At 44.3% G+C, this 16,108-nt stretch overlaps 1 protein-coding gene across 4 annotated transcripts in view; it reads right to left on the bottom strand.

Annotated features, from left to right (window-relative positions):
• Positions 1-990: 990 nt before the first annotated feature.
• Positions 991-16,108, bottom strand: part of LOC106577339 (paladin) — a 173,770-nt gene continuing 158,652 nt past the window's right edge. For all 4 annotated transcript variants that reach the window (XM_082964976.1, XM_082964975.1, XM_082964978.1 and 1 more), the window contains one exon: positions 991-4,862. In XM_082964976.1, coding sequence (XP_082821102.1) covers positions 4,713-4,862 — 150 coding nt within the window. In that variant the 3' untranslated portion in view covers positions 991-4,712. The remainder of the gene's footprint in view (positions 4,863-16,108) is intronic.

Below are 16,108 nucleotides of genomic sequence, written 5' to 3'. Positions count from 1 at the left end.
CTCCTCTCTGTGATCCTTCTCAACGCCGTCTGTTTCTAGACTCCTCTCAAGAAACAGTAGTCTACATTCCCAATACTGGAGACTGAGTATATGACATGCAATAAATTCATGATTATTTTGGTGGCATTTTACCAGGAAAAGACCCTTGAGGTTAGAAACGTATTCATTCAGGTAACAGGAACTGGTAAGAGGTCAGCAAGAACTCGTCAGCATGTACAAGGTCAATGTACAGTATACATACAAGTCGGCATCAGACCTCGCCTGCCCTGGTCTCTATAGACTCGAGGTGAACAAGTCAAACGGATGTGTGTGATTGGATGGCCAGTGGAGCCTTTATTCGTCTCCCTCTTATCTGACAGAAGACCTTCAGAGTGGTTGGACAGAGCACAGCAGTTACGCTCGGCTTAGATAACGTGTGGCAGGACAATCTCTGCCCTGGAACATCATATTTTAGAGAATGTGTGTGGCAGGAAAGTCTCTGCCCTGGAACAGACTGCAATATCTTAGAGAACGTGTGTGGCAGGAAAATCCAAGCTGTCTGGAAGAGCCACCTGGGGCGGCAGGGTAGCCTAGTGGTTAGAGGCAGGTAGCCTGGTGGTTAGAGGCAGGTAGCCTGGTGGTTAGAGGCAGGTAGCCTGGTGGTTAGAGGCAGGTAGCCTGGTGGTTAGAGGCAGGTAGCCTAGTGGTTAGAGGCAGGTAGCCTAGTGGTTAGAGGCAGGTAGCCTAGTGGTTAGAGTGTTGGACTAGTAATTGAAAGGTTGCAAGTTCGAAATCCCCAAGCTGACAAGGTAAAAATCTGTCGTTCTGCCCCTGAACAGGAAGTTAACCCACTGTTCCTAGGTCGTCATTGAAAATAAGAATTTGTTCTTAACTGACTTGCCTAGTTAAATAAAGGTTAAAAAAAAAATTAACAATGAAAGAAAGTACAGTATAATGAGGTACAGTTAGTGGGACGATATTCACAAAAAAGGGACAAATGCTGTTGTTGAATTCATTTTCATATTTATTTATTTAGCTTTAAAACAAATAAAAAAAGATTAACAATGGAGTCAAAATGCAATGGAATGAAATGAACATAAACCCCATCATCTCTGTACTGGACAATGTTCAAATAAAATGCATTTATATATACACACTTCTAATAGCTCCTTCATAACAACCGATATGCAGTAACGTGGCTGTTTAAATAGTAATGTATGATGTATTTGATAAGGAGAGCGGTAACGTGGCTGTTTAAATAGTAATGTATGATGTATTTGATAAGGAGAGCGATAACGTGGCTGTTTAAATAGTAATGCATGATGTATTTGATAAGGAGAGCGATAACGTGGCTGTTTAAATAGTAATGTATGATGTATTTGATAAGGAGAGCGGTAACGTGGCTGTTTAAATAGTAATGCATGATGTATTTGATAAGGAGAGCAGTAACGTGGCTGTTTAAATAGTAATGTATGATGATAGGTAAAGAACATGGTAAACTGATTGGACATTGGATGTTTCTCAAAGCTGAATGATGGTTGCATTACAAGCAGGAATGCATTGCTGCTATCATGAACACATTATTATACAGCCCTTCCTGTGGGTGTAAGATATAGTAAGTGTGCATCCCAAATCACACCCTATTCACTATGTAGTACACTGCATAGTGTACACTACTTTTGACAAAATGTGTCAACATTAGTACACAATACAGGGAATCGGGTGCCGGCCCAAATGTCACCCAGGAAGTCCTGCCAATGGAGAAAGAGTATCAGTAACCATTACCAATTGATACTAAAATATGGTTGACGTGGCAGCTTCCACATGTAGATTTCTGCCCAAGGCCATCCGGCCCGGACGTATCATTTGGTTCCTACTGGAGTGGGGAGTGGAGCACGCCCAATGACATCACAGAAACCCCCCAACCCTTTATGGTTATGAGTCATGGAGACTTAAGTCCGGCCTCTCCATTGTCCATTAACGACAGCTTTAAGTCCTACTCGTGTGTGCACACCGTAGCAAAACGCTTTTTTGCAATTGAAAACGTTTTGCCAACGAAAAGGTGCGTTTCTGATTGGACAAGTTCCGGTAGTCCTTTCCCGTTTTGGTCCGTTTTCTTCCATTCGGTGTCTAGTGAATACAACCCAGGACTGCTCAATAAAACAGTCATCCCTCAGCCCTCTAATGCAAAACAGATCCTGCACCCACAGAGAGATGGGGTTGTGTCCCAAATGGCACCCTATTCCCTACGCAGTACACTACTTCTGACCCTATTCCCTATTGACCATGGTCAAAAGCAGTGCACTAAAAAGGGAATAGGGTGCCATTTGGGACGCATTCGAGGCTGTGTTGGAATAATTTAGTTCACAAATAGCAAACCTACAGTAAGTGTTGTTTCTACAGTTTCACACCAGCCTGATCCACAGACTACTGTTGTTCTGCAGACTATCACTGTACTCTGGCTGGCTATATTTGCAGGATCTACTGTATGGCTCCTAAAGCATGTTCATTATGGCATTAGAAATACTGTAAAAACATGTAAGTATCAGGTATAGCTTACACAATACATGATAGTAGCTGAAGCGGATTCCTGTCGACGGACATTTGATAACCATTACATAGCTTTAGTGTGCTTAATGATAATAGTTTGTTGTTTTGGGGTATAACATTCCTGATCCCAGATCTGTTTGTGCTCTTGCTAACTCCACTGCTGTCGTTGTCAAGAAAAACATGTTTGGTATGACAATGAGTGCCAAGCAGTTGGCATGACAGTACAAACAGACTGTCCCTCAGGCCATAGCTTTCCTCCTAAAGGACACATCCTTCCCAGAAGCCCTCAGAACTGACTTTTTGTGAAAACAAACTGCATTTATTTACTGACCAATATATATATATATATATTTAATGATCTGTTCTTGGAGGCTGATTTTCAAAATAGCCTCATATTTTGTTGACAAACACCTAAAAATGCAGTTCATAACAACACAGACAGAAGACGGCAGGAGACGGGAGAGAAGAGGACACCGTGTGGGGGTGGACGACTAGTTACTGCACTACTTTTGACCAGAGCACAATGGACCCACATCAAAAGTAGTGCACTACTGTTTGGAATGGGGTGAAATTTGGGACACACCCAATATCCCAAGAGGGGGGGGGCACCTTTTACTGAAGTTGGAAACCTCAAATGAGTGGGTTGCATGAATGGTTTCAGCAGCTGTTCCAAGGATGCAGAGATATCAGTTAAAGGAAGAATCTGGGATTAGTACATATATGGTCACTGCTTAGAGCTGTCTGTGAATTTGAGAGTGGTTCCATTTCTCCAGTTCCATCCCTCAGCTGTTTACCGAAACAGGTGGTAGAGAGACGGCTTTGTTCTTGTTTCAATCCCATATTAACCCTTTAAAAAGGGGAAATTCACAGTTCAAAACACAGTGTCCACCCCACCACTGTTTTGGTAAAAGGCAGAGGGATGGTGCTGGAAAAATGTAACCACTCAAATTCATAGACGGCGCCATGGATACAAGGACAGACCATCCATGATATCAACATTATAGTTTAACCATGTTTTGAGGCTATACAGTGTTTACACTGACATCGTTTACAAACCTTGGAGTAAAACAAGCGTATATTTTGGGTTCTGATGGGGTACGACAGTTGGATTAACGCGAGGCATTTATAAGTTATATTCTTCAAGGATCAATTGGTATATATCATTATTGAAAAAATATCTAAAAATGGATGAACCTTATGCAGATTACCCCTTTAATGATTGGAGAAACGTCTGTGAAGAACTGAGGACCGAGGCACAAGCAAACAGCAGTAAAACACAGAGCAGAAGCTTAGCTTTGGCAGCATCTACAGCAGTTTGGCAAACGAATACTTGGGAGTGGACTTGGAGACACTGATACTGTATGTTAATTAAAAGTAGCAGAAATGTATTCAATCTAAACAAAGAAGCTGTCATTTTAAAAGTCTGCAGTTACATTCTAGTACAGACAAATACAATTCTGTCTTCTGGTTAAGGTAGTGTCTATTTAACCGGCAGAATATTTATGGAGGTGGAGTTCCGCTAACCCAAAGTTTAAGCCTTTCCCTACCTCTAACCCTTAGCGTAACCTCAAACTAACCTTAACATAACCCTTGTTTCTAACCCTAAAAGTAACCTACTTAAAACCTTCATTTCAACCCCTAATCTGTTTGTTCTGCCAGGTGAATATACACCTCCTTTGATAAACCTATAGGCCCATACTAGTGAGGCAGTTCTCGCCTTTTCTTTCATTAAACAAAAAGGACAAAATATGAATTAATTCTCCTCCTATATTAATAATGAAACAATAGAGCAAATGAGTCTAAATGTCAGCTTGAATCTTGGCGGCAGTCAGAGCAGACGCATCAGAACCAGGAAATACCAACTGACAGTACTAAAACAGTAATCCATTCAAATACTAAATAACATTGGTAGTGGGTTTGAAAAAAAACACTATTATAATAATAAAGTATCGGAGTGATGAGGGTAAAATACAAAGCATTATTACATTTTAAAATACAAAGCATTATTGCATTTTAAAGGTATAAAAAAAGAAAAGCACAGGAGGACATAGGTTGCATAAAATGGCACCCTAATCCCTTTAGAGTGCAGAGGGCTCTGGTCAAAAGTAGTGAACTACATAGGGAATAGAGTACCATTTCAGAAGCAGCCATAGTCTGGCAGTTCACAGTGATCTCTCCTCAGCTCAGATGAACGCCCCCCTGAAGGGACGTGATTGGATGTTCTGTCGTTGCCAGCGGCAGCGGAGCCTGGCGAGTGGCGTGTCCCGAAGGTTCTCAAACTCAGAGAAACCCAGCTGGTTGAGAAGGTCGTACACCCCGGCCCTGGCTGCCACCTACAGGAGGAGAGAAACACAATGTGTAAAGACCACAGCAGGAGAAACGGGAGGAACACAGGAGGAGAGAAACACTCTGACAAAAACAGTTGCATTTAACTCTACTTTCAATGTTCTGTTAACATCCTACATAACCACAGGAGATACACAGGGTCAATGTCCTGTTAACATCCTACATAACCACAGGAGATACACAGGGTCAATGTCCTGTTAACATCCTACATAACCACAGGAGATACACAGGGTCAATGTTCTGTTAACATCCTACATAACTGGTCCTTCTATCTGACCAACACAGTGGTTTTACTGGTCCTTCTATTTGACCAACACAGTGGTTTTACTGGTCCTTCTATCTGACCAACACAGTGGTTTTACTGGTCCTTCTATCTGACCAACACAGTGGTTTTACTGGTCCTTCTATCTGACCAACACAGTGGTTTTACTGGTCCTTCTATCTGACCAACACAGTGGTTTTACTGGTCCTTCTATCTGACCAACACAGTGGTTTTTAACTATGCAGGAGGAGAGAAACAGGAAACAACACATGACCAACAGAACAGGAATGATACACTTTAGAGCGTTTTTACACTACAGTATATTCTCTAGAGGTTGCCCAAAAATACCTTTAGACCTACTACTGAAGCATAAACTTCTCACGTCTCTTAAGCCACCGTCAGAGGTTGCGGGTGAGACTCTCTCTCTCTCTCTCTCTCTCCCACTCTCCCTCTCTCTCTCTCCTGCTCTCTCTCTCTCTCCCACTCTCCTTCTCTCTCTTTCTCCCTCTCTCTCTCCTTCCAAGCAGTCGGATGTAAACAGAATTGTCTCGTGAAGCCAAATGCTCCTACAGTAACAATCAACACATGAGCAACAGAAAAGGAACGGTGCACTTTAGATCAAACACTTGATTTAGGATAAAGCTGAACCCAAATGACCCTGTTTCCTGGTGATAGTGGATAATACATCATTATTCCTCCTTCTGGCTCCTCCTGAACCAACACAGTTGTTTTCAATTCTACTTACAGCTAATTCAATTAACATGTTTTTTAATATTTGAAGAAAAAAATTGATATTTGACCCAACTCTCCTCTGCGACACCTGGCCTCGCTCTCTGCGCGACACCTGGCCTCGCTCTCTGCGCGACACCTGGCCTCGCTCTCTGCGCGACACCTGGCCTCGCTCTCTGCGCGACACCTGGCCTCGCTCTCTGAGCGACACCTGGTCTCGCTCTCCTTATCAGCCTGGCAACACGTAAGTCTAGTATTCCGCTGTGAAGGTGGAGAAGCAACATTCACCTTCTGCTCCAGCTCTTCCCTAGAGAACTGGAGCAGTGAAGCCCTGAGGAGGTTACTTCCCTAGAGAACTGGAGCAGTGAAGCCCTGAGGAGGTTACTTCCCTAGAGAACTGGAGCAGTGAAGCCCTGAGGAGGTTACTTCCCTAGAGAACTGGAACAGTGAAGCCCTGAGGGGGTTACTTCCCTAGAGAACTGGAGCAGTGAAGCCCTGAGGGGGTTACTTCCCTAAAGAACTGGAGCAGTGAAGCCCTGAGGCGGTTACTTCCCTAGAGACCTGGAGCAGTGAAGCCCTGAGGCGGTTACTTCCCTAGAGACCTGGAGCAGTGAAGCCCTGTATGGGTTACTTCCCTAGACAACTGGAGCAGTGAAGCCCTGAGGGGGTTACTTCCCTAGACAACTGGAGCAGTGAAGCCCTGAGGAGGTTACTTCCCTAGACAACTGGAGCAGTGAAGCCCTGAGGAGGTTACTTCCCTAGACAACTGGAGCAGTGAAGCCCTGAGGAGGTTACTTCCCTAGAGAACTGGAGGAGTGAAGCCCTGAGGAGGTTACTTCCCTAGAGAACTGGAGCAGTGAAGCCCTGACTTCCCTAGAGACCTGGAGATGGGTCAAGCTGACTCATGGTTGGTCAACAAACTGTGTGTAACTGTCCACTGATGGTAAGCAGTACCACCATTAAAAGGATCACAGCTTGTTGAGTTGACTCTGCCTGCCATTTACAATGGACCCTAACCCTAACAACCAAAAGAGGACCTCCATTAGGACCCTAGCCCTAACCAACCAAAAGAGGACCTCCATTAGGACCCTAGCCCTAACCAACCAAAAGAGGACCTCCATTAGGACCCTAGCCCTAATCAACCAAAAGAGGACCTCCATCCTAACGAGAGCCCAATAGGACCCCAACACACACACTAACTGTAGGCTTACCTAGCCTGCAGACTTAACTAGCCTGTAGACTTAACTAGCCTGTAGACTTAACTAGCCTGTAGGCTAATCCAATGATTTATAAACATATACAATGCCTATGGACTAATCCAGCAAATTGCTCAGTCCACAGGGTGTCTGGCAATTATTCTGTGACACTGAAAGATCCGCTGCTCTGACTTGATCAAAGTAGATAAGTCTTGACTTGGCTGAACAAAACTAAATAGTGAGTAAGTGACCAACTTCAAAGAGCTACCTAATCTAAATAGAATTGAGTCTAAAATGGGACCCTATTCCCTATGCGGACCCTAGTCAAAAGAAGTGCACTATATAGGGAATAGGGTGCCATTTCAGACACAGTTCTGTTTAGATCAGGTAGCTCTTTGAAGTTGGTCACTTACTCACTATTTATTTGACCTACATTTTTTTTCACCACAAATATACTTCGGATAAATTAAACTCAGACGGCTATGGTTTTAACATTTACATACATTTAGCCTACGTGGAATCAGAAATGCTGTTACTAGAAGATATGGGGTGCTAATGAGGTATTTACATTCCAATATTTGCTTTAAAGATGCACCGGGAATGACAAAGGGTAAACAATAAGGTTCTGGAGGCCATATGAGTCTATGGAGAAACTGCTGAAGACATTGTCTGCGTCCCAAACAGTGGTACCCTATTCCCTTTATTGTGTAGTACTTCTGACCAGAGCCCTATATTCCTTATTCCCTATATAGTGCACTACTTTTGACCAGAGCCCCTTTAGTCTGGAAAACCCGACCCGGCAACAGTGACTAGGGTCTGGTTTCAATGACGGACTCTTTTGGCAACTTCTGGGGTGGGTCCTCTTCAGACAGGCAACTCTCCTAACAAATCACAAGCCACAACGTTGCGATTCAAAACCAAAGTTTCCAGGCAAAGCCTTTGTAGTGGTTTTAGTGAAGGTAGTTGATGCAAATTTGCAAGTAGCCAATTACAAAATGCACTCCTGAAAGAAAAAACTCTGATCTCCATCTGGCTAGTTACTATTTAGTATTTTATTTAAGTGGGTAAAGTAGAGATGTGGGCATGGTTCCTCTGAGCCAAAAGAGTCCATCATTGAAACCAGACCCATGTCCCTGTTGCCTGGGGTCGGGTTTTCCAGACTAAGAGCCCTATGGATGCCATTTGGAACCCAGCCATTTTCAGTCTCTGCTGGAGAGTTGTTGGGTATGTGAAACATGCTGAAGGACCTATTGGGGAACAATGGTTGAGATAATCGTTGTTTGGCAATATCACTTACTCTTCAACCATTGATTATAGCTTAGAAAGCCAGCATTGTAAGACAGCAAAGAAAGCAGACCTTGTGGTATAATGCTGTGGCCTTGTCTCTGACCATGCTACATTGAATGCTCCAACTGAACCCAGATTATGTAGCACTGCAAGCATTTTCAACCATCTACTGTGTCACTGTTGGAGAAATATTTTCAGCAACTCAGCAAGAATCCATGAGACCTTATCCATTCTAAGCTGACTCATTCAGAACAAAACAAGATGTACAGTTTCATCAATGGTGTAGCATAGTACTCACTATCCAGGAAACACAGAGACATTTACATAGTCATTTACCACACGCTCTTACCCAGAGTGACTTGCAGTTAGGTGGTTTTCTCACCTTAAGATGAAGGCACTAATCAAAGTCAGTACATAACTCTGCAGTAAACAAATCCCCCAATGACCCATAGCTAACTGGAAACACTACAGAATGGGTCCAGCCAAACTGACCATACAGCATGTTTGATTCCCAACTGACCAAGAGTCTATCAGTTTGATTCCCAACTGACCAGGAATCCATAGATTTAACATGAAAATAATTCCACTAAAGAATGGGTCCAGCAGAGGTATATGGCTCCAGGTCCATCAGTATGGCTCCAGGTCCATCAGTATGGCTCCAGGTCCATCAGTATGGCTCCAGGTCCATCAGTATGGCTCCAGGTCCATCAGTATGGCTCCAGGTCCATCAGTATGGCTCCAGGTCCACCAGCATGACTCCAGGTCCATCAGTATGGCTCCAGGTCCATCAGTATGACTCCATCAGTACGACTCCAGGTCCATCAGTACGGCTCCAGGTCCATCAGTATGACTCCATCAGTACGACTCCAGGTCCATCAGTATGGCTCCAGGTCCATCAGTATGACTCCAGGTCCATCAGTATGGCTCCAGGTCCATCAGTATTACTCCATCAGTATGACTCCAGGTCCATCAGTATTACTCCATCAGTATGGCTCCAGGTCCATCAGTATTACTCCATCAGTATGGCTCCAGGTCCATCGGTACGACTCCAGGTCCATTCTGTTAAAAGGTTGCTTGGGGACTTAGCCCTTACTGGAGAACTCTGTGTGTCTGGGTATTGGGGAGCATGTGAGCCTCAGCTGACTCAAGCCAAAGGTGAGCATCGCCGGTGAATAAAGAAGTATTTTCCCCCCTCTTTCTCCCTCTCTCTCTCTCTCTGGAGTCAGAAAATGAAGCCATCACGGGCAGGAAGGTGTTTATCCCCTTCTCTTCTTATGAAATGGTTTGGGCCCTGGGCCCTGGCTGAAGTGTGCCTGCCTGTGTGTTGTCTGTTCGGTGACTGACTGTCCAGTGTGTAGTTGTGATAGTGAGCAGAGCTGGCAGACTTGGTCTTTCATCTCCTACTGAGAAGATCCCACAGGCCAATACTCATTAGGAGCCTGGCGCCAATGCATGTACAGGGGTAGTGAGGTGAGTGTGTGTGTGTGTGCGCGAGTGCACGTCTGTGTGTCTGTGAGTTAGGGTCTTGTCCCACAGTCGACTATGTGAAAGGCCCCACATACCAGGCGGGTAAGGTGAACAGGGAGGCCACTGTAGCACACATCAAAATAGCTGGGCTGACTGATTGGCTGCCCCTCCGGGAGGCATCTGTGGCATCCGCCATACACAAACCTGTTCATTGTACAATGAACCACCTCACGTCTCGTCCGCAAAACAGGCATTTCAGATTTCCTCTGATAATATTCCTCTGATGCAACGAACATACCGGTACATACAGAGGCAATGTGGCCTAGTTAATGATACGTATGTGGATGTTACACACTGGTAGCTTTTTAACATCTTTGGTTGACGTACCACTTCAACCTACATCAATTCATGGCAAAGGAATGTACCGACTCCAACACACACACACGCACACGCACCAGGCAAAGCATCAATACAGGACTACGATGGAATCCTACTACGCCGTCTCTGACGCTCGTCGGATGTGGCAGGGCTTGCAAACTATCACGGATAACAAAGGGAAGCCCCAGTGATGCGAGCCTACCAGACAAGCTAAATGCCTTCTATGCTTGCCTCGAGGAAAGCAACACTGAAGCATGCATAAGAGCACCAGCTGTTCCAGACGGGGAGGCCAGACAGATTACCAGGACGCGTACTCCGAGTATATACTAACCAGCTGGCAAGTGTCTTCACTGACATTTTCAACCTCTCCCTGACCCAGTCTGTAATACCTACATGTTTCTTTTGACTCATCATGTATGCTGCTGCTACTGCTTATTATCTATCCTTATGCCTAGTCACTTTACCCCTACCTATATGTACATATCTACCTCCATTACGTCGTACCCCTGCACATTGACTAGGTACTGGTACCCTGTGTATATAGCCATGTTATTACCTTTACCCCTGCACATTGACTTGGTACTGGTACCCTGTGTATACAGCCATGTTATTACCCCTGCACATTGACTTGGTACTGGTACCCTGTGTATACAGCCATGTTATTACCCCTGCACATTGACTTGGTACTGGTACCCTGTGTATACAGCCATGTTATTACCCCTGCACATTGACTTGGTACTGGTACCCTGTGTATATAGCCATGTTAGTACCCCTGCACATTGACTAGGTACTGGTACCCTGTGTATACAGCCATGTTATTACCCCTGCACATTGACTTGGTACTGGTACCCTGTGTATACAGCCATGTTATTACCCCTGCACATTGACTTGGTACTGGTACCCTGTGTATACAGCCATGTTATTACCGCTGCACATTGACTTGGTACTGGTACCCTGTATATACAGCCATGTTATTACCGCTGCACATTGACTTGGTACTGGTACCCTGTGTATACAGCCATGTTATTACCCCTGCACATTGACTTGGTACTGGTACCCTGTGTATACAGCCATGTTATTACCGCTGCACATTGACTTGGTACTGGTACCCTGTGTTTATAGCCATGTTATTGTTACTCATTGTGGATTTATTCCTTGTGTGATAATTTGTATATTTTGTTCTCTGCATTGTTGGGAAGGGCCTGGTACCCTACTGTAACTAAGCATTTCACTGTTAGCCTACACCAGTTTAAGAAGCATGTGACAAATAACATTTGATTTCCCCCTGTTCTCTATGTGTGCTCAAAACACACAACCAAAGAAAACCAAAGAATAACAAAAGGTCAAAGTTGTTGATGTGTTGGTCAGTAGGAATCCAATGCATACATTTCCTCCTGCTCTCTAATAGATAGTAGTGTCTGTCTGTGTGCTCAAAAAGACACACAACCAAAGAAAACCATTCAAAGAAATACAAACAGATCAACGAAAACAAACCCAAAATGGAAAAGATCATTGAAGAACCACAAGAACACGGGAACCAAAGCGTGCGTCATTGTATCCCATCCACCTCACCACTGTGACGCCGTGCTCCATGTGCTGTTTGTTGATGTGGAGAACACATTTACATTTTAGTCATTTAGGAGACGCTCTTATCCAGAGACATCCAGGAGCAATTTGCGTTAAGTGCCTTGTTCAAGGTCACGTCGCTAGATTTTTCACCTAGTCGGCTCAGGTATTCGAATCAGCCACCTTACGGTTACTGGCCCAACGCTCTTAACCGCTAGACAACCCAGAGGTTGTCCCAAATGGCACCCTATTCCCTATATAGTGCACTACTTTTAACATTAGCCCAGAGATAATGTGGTTTGTTGCTAGAAAATGTGGTTTGTTGCGAGATAATGTGGTTTGTTGCTAGATAATGGGGTTAGATAATGTGGTTTGTTACTAGATAATGGTGGTTTGTTGCTAGATAATGGTGGTTTGTTGCAAGATAATGTGGTTTGTTGCGAGATAATGTGGGTTTGTTGCTAGATAATGGGGTTAGATAATGTGGGTTTGTTGCTAAATAATGTAGTTTGCTGCTAGATAATGGGGTTAGATCATGTGGGTTTGTTAATAGATTATGTGGGTTTGTTGCTAAATAATAGGGTTAGATAAGGTGGTTTGTTACTAGATAATGGAGTTTGTTACTAGATAATGATGCTTATTGGAGGAAGGAAAGAGAGGAAGGCTCCACTCTCTCACTTCAGTATCTTACCTAGTTATTTACAGATGAATCTAATTTTGCTCTTTTGTAGCTTTGGCAACTATGTGTGTGTTTTCTATGCCAGTTTGCTCCTCTCCCTGTAGGCTTTACAGACGCTACCCACCCCTTGGCTGCAACCCTTCTAATTTAGTGTACCCTGCGAACACAACCCATGAGGTATTCCTGGCCTCCGGCAGCGTTTTGAACTGCCGATCTGCGGTCAAGAACGCAGAGTTCATCTCAGCCTATGCTGCCCTTCAGTCCCTAGACTTTTTGTCCCTGACGGAGTCCTGGCTCACCCCAGAGAACACATAGGAGAACACTCCAGCTGCTCTCTCTTCATCTGACTACTTTTTCTCTCATAGTCTGAGAACATCTGGTCGTCGCGGTGGTGGAACAGGGCTACTCATTTCTCCTAACTGGAGATTTTCTCTTTTCTCCCTCCTCACCTGTCTATCTCATCATTTGAGTTCCATGCTGTCACTTGTTCACTCAAGCTTAACATTGTTGTCATCTATCGCCCACCAGGTGCCCTTAGAGAGTTCCTCAATGAGTTTGACACCTTGATAATTTCATTTTCTGACGATGGCTCACCGCTCTTCGTACTGTGCGGTTCAACCTCCCATCGTCTGCCTTCCGATTTAATTTATTTCCAACTTTTTCTTTCCCCTCTTTGCCTCTTTTGACCTCACCCTTTCCCAGTCCCTAGAGGCTGTTTGCCTACTAATCTTTCCGCATCCTATGACTCGCAATGTCCCCTTTCCTCCTGATCGGCTAGGCCTTCGCCTCCTGCTCCGTGGCTAAGTCACTCATTGCGAGCTTACAGAACAGGACTGCAGGCAGTTGACGAAAATGGAGGAAAACTAAACTTCTAAAATACCTATTGTCCTTTCACTCCCTCCTCTCGACCTTCTCTTCCTCTGTATCCACTGCTAAAGCCACTTTATATCACTCTACATTTTAAGCTTCTGCCTCTAACCCTAGGAAACTCTTTCCACCTTCTCCTCCCTCCGTAATCTTCCATCCCCTCCCTCCCTCTCTCTCTCTCTTCAGATGACTTTGTCAACCACTTTGAAAAGAAGGTTAACAACATCCGCTCCTTATTCACTCAGCCTATTGAGTCCGCTGGTCCCACTCACACAGAACTACCCTACGCCTAGACATCCTTCTCCCCTCTCTCTTCAAATTAAATCCTGTGACTAGTGGGGTTCGGCTGCCCGACAACCTGCCCGACAACCTGCCCGCTCAACCCCATCCCCTCCTCCCTTCTCCAGACCATCTCTGGAGACCTTCTTCCATTACTCACTTCCCTCATCAACTCCTCCCTGACCACTGGCTGTGTCCCCTCACTTCAAAATGGCCTGGGTCGCTCCCCTCCTCAAGAAATTATTGGTGGAGTGCTGCAGAGATGGTTGTCCTTCAGGAAGGTTCTCCCATTTCCACAGAGGAACTCTGACCCTGACCAAGGCCCTTGCTCAGTTTGGCCGGGCAGCCAGCTCTTGGTGGTTTCAGGTTCTTCCATTTAGGAATGATGGAGGCCACTTCATGGGGACCTTTAATGCTGTAGACATTTTTTGGTACCCTTCCCCAGATCTGTGCCTCGACACTATCTCGGAGCTCTACGGACAATTCCTTATACCTCATGGCTTGGTTTTTGCTCTGACATGCACGGTCAAATATAAACAGGTGTGTGCCTTTCCAAATCATGTCCAATCAATAGAATTTACCACAAGTGGACTCTAATCAAGTTGTAGAAACATCTCAAGGATGATCAATGGAAACAGGATGCACCTGAGCTCAATTTCGAGTCTCATAGCAAAGGGTCTGAATAGTTATGTAAATAAGGTATTTCTGTTTTTTTATACATTTGCAAAAAAAATTATAGAAACCTGTTTTCGCCTTTTCATTATGCAGTATTGTGTGTAGATTGATGTGGGAAAAAAATATTCAATCTATTTTAGAATAAGGCTGTAACGTAACAAAATTTTGAAAAATTCAAGGTGTCTGAATACTTTCCAAATGCACGGTACGTTCCTCTCAGGTTCTTGGCCCTTTCCAGAACAGCTACCTTGTCCTTGAACCTCAGGAACTGGGCCTGTCACCTGGGCCTGTGGTGGGTTTTCCAGTCCTGTGGGCGCGCTCCACCTCAATCTTCCCATGGTCCATCTTCAATTTCTCATAGATCATTTACCTCACTTTGTCCTCAGACTCTGTCCAGGTCTCATGTGGAGATTTTGCAATTTCGTCCACAACCATGTTGTTCCGCCTTGATTGTCCCTCAAGATAATCTGATGTCTCCGTCATTGTTATCATGGATTCACACGCAGAACTGATGTCCTCTCTCAATTACTTAGATTGCGGTCATCTTGCCGTTCTCCTGCAACAGTTCTTCAGGTCCTGGACGTCTCTGATCAGGTCATTCATTCTTTTATTAGTTGAATCCACCAGTATTTGGACAAAACACTTGAAGCTATTTTCTTGTTGTTGTAACAACTGCATGTAGAACTCTTTTTGTTCGATTAAAAGATCCTTTACCTGTGATAGAGAGACACCACTGTCCTCAACGGTACTCCCACCGGCTTTGGTCTTTGTCATGGTAGCTATCAACGTAGGTTATACTGTTATTCCACACAGTTCCAGACAGGGTTGGTCACAGGGAAGATTGAATACAACAACAAACAGCAGGGATCTAGACAGCCACAAACCCGGGACAATCCACGGTCCCAGCCACAATGGCTAACCACGTCGCGGGCTGCATTCAAGCCCTCAAGAAAACCCTGCTAGCTTGATAGCTAGCTGCTACGCCAAATAACTCCTCAGACCCGGCCTTGATCGGCAGGATCACTGGACAGAGAGTAGCAGTCCCAGCAACTGATGCCAACTGCGTCGCGGGATCCAAACTCAAAAGTTAGCAAAAGGGGGTTCAGCTCAATATCAGGAAGGTGTTCCTAATGTTTTGTTCATTCAGTGTATATTCCACCTAATCATAACAGGAAGGATATAGCCCCAACCGACTGAGCAAACCACCGACCTCACATATTTCTGTATTCAACAACTGTTTTCATAGCAATTGTTCCGGTCTATTTTGGAATTCAATGTTTTTATAGTGGGACGAAGGATCTGTTCAAATCGGTTTATTCTAGCTCAGAGACAGGAGGAACAGGGGCGGAGAACAGAGCAATATGTACGGTCATATTAACATTAGGATGTTTTAAGGTTTGATCCCTTTTGGTTGTTATTGCTGCTCCACTGTTTGTAACAGGAGGATGGTGAAGGAAAGGACAGCAATACCTAGAACTAAATCACCTACCTTAGTCTAACATATTGCAATGGTAGAGTCATGTGTGTCTTCAGCCTAAATGGAACCTGATTTTTTATTTTTATTTAACTAGGCAAGTCTAGTTAAATCTGTTTATAGCCCATCCAACTACCTCATCCCCATATTGTTATTTATTTTTTGGTCCTTTGCACCCCAGTATCTCTACTTGCACATTCATCTTCTGCACATCTATCACTCCAGTGTTTAATTGCTAAATTGTAATTACTTCACCACTACGGCCTATTTATTGCCTTACCTCCCTAATCTTACCTAATTTGCACACTGTATATAGATTTTTTTCTATTGTGTTATTGACTGTACGTTTGTTTATTTCATGTGTAACTCTGTGT

The sequence above is a fragment of the Salmo salar genome, chromosome 18, assembly GCF_965601325.2.
Source record: "Salmo salar chromosome 18, fSalSal1, whole genome shotgun sequence".
Classification (NCBI taxonomy): domain Eukaryota; kingdom Metazoa; phylum Chordata; class Actinopteri; order Salmoniformes; family Salmonidae; genus Salmo; species Salmo salar.
This window is presented reverse-complemented; position numbering and strand designations above follow the sequence as displayed.